At 36.9% G+C, this 4360-nt stretch overlaps 1 protein-coding gene across 1 annotated transcript; it reads right to left on the bottom strand.

Moving 5' to 3' along the window:
- Positions 1 to 3661: 3661 nt before the first annotated feature.
- LOC110025796 (short-chain type dehydrogenase/reductase-like) lies at positions 3662 to 4360 on the bottom strand. The gene has a single exon (XM_020726453.1). The coding sequence runs from the start codon at positions 4358 to 4360 to the stop codon at positions 3662 to 3664; it is 699 nt and encodes a 232-aa protein (XP_020582112.1).

The raw sequence follows: 4360 nt of genomic DNA, 5'->3' as shown, positions 1-4360 counted from the left end.
ACCATTCAAAGTCAACAAACTTGCCAACTAACATGAAACCATTAGAAAAAAAGAGAAACTTCATAACAAAGTAGCTCAATAATACCACAGCAGACAAAGAAAATAGACAATAGATAGATATAATATTGTCCATGAATCTGATCCAATAAATAACTATCGGTAGGTTCAGGAATTCTTTTATTCTACTTTAAGTATCTGGTGGAGAGCTTGATATGAAATTTCATTTTGAATATGACGGTAGAAATGCAAGATAGTGAAAGATGGTTCATAGATTATACAAACTAGCATAAAACAATCTATGAATTGCAAAAAACATGTCCAACAAAAATACTCCCACCAAATTCAACGCAATATGATAATTAGATTGCCAAAGAATTTATTTATATACTTTTTCGCGACAAGTTGCACCATCAAATTTTACAAAAGATAAAACCGACAAAACCAAACCATCCGTAATATTGATTTCCAAAAAGTGAAAAATGTACCTCCCTCATCTTCTTCATGGCTCTATATACTCGATCATTCCACAGTTAACTCTAATGACTTCTCCATTAACCCATTCCTCCAAACCAGGACAAAGAAAACCTACAACCGGCCTCACATTCTCCGGCGCACCAAGCCTCCCCATAGGATTATTTTACGTTGCTGTCTCTGCATCCTACTCTGTCTTCCATGCAAAAAACATATCCGTCGCAATTGGCCCCAGTTGTAGTACAACACAAGTTGTTGTGATTCTCCTTCCCTGAAGTTCCTTCACTAGAGTCTTAATAATCACCTCTACCGCCGCCTTTGAAGCCTTGTAAACCCCCGACCCCGGCCGATTCGATGATGACAGCACAATGATCCTTCTGTCGCCACCTCGTACCACTTGATTGGCGGCTTCCTGAAGCACGAGGAAAGTGTCGTGTGCATTGATTGACATGATTGAGTCGAATATAGTGAGGGGGTGGTAGTTGAGATCAAGGATGCCGGCAAAGTGGATGACGATGTGTGGGGGGGAGTTGAAGGTTTGTTCAGTGAGATCGAAGACTCAGAGGACATAAACAAGATCAGAGACATCAACGTGGAGGGGGGTGGCGCGGGGAATGGAGGATGAGGAAGAAGAATTGATTTATGCAATCAGGCGATCAAATTTGACGAAGCTGGAAGAGAAGTCTATGGCGATGGAGGCCAGGTGGAGGTCGGTTGCGCGGCTGAGGTTGGTGGTGGCGCCGGTCATGATGGTCACACGACCATTCAAGGGGAGAGACATGTCTGGTTTTGTAACTTTCAACCTAACACACTTTAGGTTTGGTTGAGGATAAAAGTGACGGGCAATGGATTGTTTTCTGTTGGAGCATTTATTTAAAAGTGCATGCTGTTAAAAGGAGGAAGGAATAATTACAAATGGATTTTATTGAATTTTCATTGTACACTTGTATTAATATATATAATAGTTAAAGTATAATAAAATCTATATATGAGTTCACATTTATTTATTTATTTTTTTTGCGGAGCAATTATTAGGTGCAGAGTAGATACATGTGAATTTTGTTGTATTTTAATTGTATTGATTGTATGAACCAATACAATTAAAATACAACGAAATTCATATGTGTGAAGTCTCATCTAATAATTTTGACTCGTAACTCGACTGATTTTTTTCAATATGATCTTAATTCGAGCCTAAAATTTGAATTAATTTTTGAGTGATTAACGATCTTTAAGTTAAATTCATAGCCCTAACATCACTAAGATTGTTAATAATCTAATTTTGAGCCGAGAGCTGGGGTTCGATTGAAAAAATTCAATCCAAATTTTGGCCTGTAGTTCAGCTCAGTTATTTCGTCCCAATCTCAACCCAAGCCGGAATTCAAATCAATTTTCGAGCGATTAACGATCTTCAAGCTAAATTCACAGCATATAAGAAGATGTCTCACTCTTTCATATCATTTAGATTTATGATTTATTCAACTCCATCTTTCTATATAAGACTTATCATCGACGGTGATCAACAATTAGAGAGAGATATCATTTAATTGGAATATAAACTCGTAATTTCAAAAAAAAAAAAAAAAAATCTCAACCCACCTTCATCCAGGTTTGGAGTCTAGCATCCATGCAATTAGAAAAAAATTTTGTTTGCATTTTAATATAAAAATGACAAATATATGTTGATAAAAAATTATAAAAAAAGTGTGATCTATAGTTTCATCGTTAAGTCTTTCTATGTTAAAGCTAAAATATAAGGATTTTTAATGTTATTATATTTGTCATTTTTTGTTTATATTTATAATCAGATAATAGTTCATCAAATTAAGATAGTGTTTGATTGCAGCGTTGGATTTACATTTATCAAATAAGAATCATCAAATTCGATAAATTCGGATCAACCTCCAAGCAAATTTAATAAATTCGGATTTACGTAGCATAGGAGACTAAAAGGAGAAGAAAGAAAAGCAATTTAAAGGAGAGTTGGATTTAGTTTTCACATTTTTTTCCCCATAATTTATGTTAAATTCATGGCTAAATCATATTAAATTGTGCTACAAAACAACCCCGAAATGCCTCTCATAGTGGAGAAAACTCACTAATCGTTCAAAACAGACATCGAAAAGACATCGATAGAAGAAAATCATCTTTCTTTAATGTTCATACATTTGTATATATTCAAAATTTCATCTCAACTTAAAAAAACATTTTATTGAATCTCATGCTCATGAAACATATTCCAGGCTAATTGGCACCCACATTTGCCTACAAAAAGCACTCAAATTGAAATACTAGCAAGCGAGACGCCATTGAGAGTGCAAGATGAAGTAGTTGTCTTCAAGGTATATTAAGATCAAACTAACAAAAAGGAGCACTGCTGCTAAATTTGATCAATGAAGAGGAGCAATTGTGATGTATATTTGAAGTAAAAAAATCTAACACAACGAAGGACAAGTCTAGAAAGAATGAAAAGAGTGATTCATAATAAAATTTTAGGAAGTAGAAGACAGGTAGCTCATCTTTATATATATCCTAGAAGAAATAACTAAAGTAAAAAGGTCTAACACTTAGGCATGCTCTAAAATAACAGGTACTTATCCATTTCAGGCCTTCCTTATGCAAATACATCAAAATTCTAAAAATTTCTGCACATGTGCAACTGAAGGTCAAGTGTTATAGCTTCATATATGTAATTAATGAAGAGAAATCTGCCCATGCGCCTCTCCCCAAATATTATATATTCAAATTTCTCTGAATCATAAACTCAGATATAGAAACATTTCAGAATTCATAACCTCGTTTATATGAGTAATAATCATTTTAGCTCTTCACGAACGTTTAAAGCATAACTTTCCAAACTTTCATAGATAAAACAATCATACTCCTTGAGCTTTGTAGAAGCAAGTTTTGAAACAATAAGAACAGAACGAATATACCCTAATTTCAACAGCAGAAGAATGCCACAAACTTTTACTTCAATATATGCATCATTTCATATCAGTAAACATATCTTCTCATTCTAGATGCAAGGATGCTTTTCATTTTGCACTGAAAATGTGTAATGTAAATGACTTCATATAATTTGTAAGCAGTTTCAAAGTTTTAGAAATCTAATAAAAAATAAGCTTAATCAGTAAGAAAAAAGAAGAGTAGAACAGTGGTCGGAGGCAATGTAGCAGATTCAGTGATATTATGGTTGAAGAATTTGTCCGTTAATCCATTGGCCTACAGCAGAAGAAAGATATGCTACGAAAAACCCAATACAGCCCGTCTTCTCTGGCCCGGTTGAAATACAGTTTACCCTGATTCTCTTCTCTTGAAGTTCTGAGGCTAGAGCCTTAATCATGGCCTGTATCGAGTTCATTGAAGCGGCATAAAGCCAATTGTCCAGCTGGTTCTCCACAAGCCACGAGTGGAGCAGAATGATCCTTCCCTCGCCACTCACTACCACTCGATTGGCGGCTTCTTGCAGCATCAAGAACGACTTGCGTGGATTGATTGAGTCGAATACAGCGAGAGGGGTGGAGGAGACGGAGTAGTAGTTGGGATCGATGATGCCGGCGGAGTGGAACACAATGTGTGCGCGGGATTTGAAGTTTTGTTCTGTTAGATCGAATATTGCTCGGACAGCATCAGGATCGGAGATATCAGCGCGGATGGTGATGGCGCGGGGTATGGAAGCTGAGGAGGAGGAAGAGGAAGAAGAATTTATTTCTGTAGCGAGACCATCCGCTTCTAGCGAGCTGGACTCGGAAGAGAAGACTAGCGAGATGAAGGCTCCATGGGAGGCTAGGCAGAGGGCGGTAGCGCGGCCCATGGCCTCGGAGGCACCGGTCACAATGGCCACCTTCCCATTCAAGTGACTGAAAGCTATGGGCGGAGGAGACAT

The sequence above is a fragment of the Phalaenopsis equestris genome, unplaced genomic scaffold (genome assembly GCF_001263595.1).
Source record: "Phalaenopsis equestris unplaced genomic scaffold, ASM126359v1 Scaffold000332, whole genome shotgun sequence".
Lineage (NCBI taxonomy): Eukaryota > Viridiplantae > Streptophyta > Magnoliopsida > Asparagales > Orchidaceae > Phalaenopsis > Phalaenopsis equestris.
The sequence above is the reverse complement of the archived record's forward strand: the minus strand, read 5'-3'. Positions and strand labels throughout refer to the sequence as shown.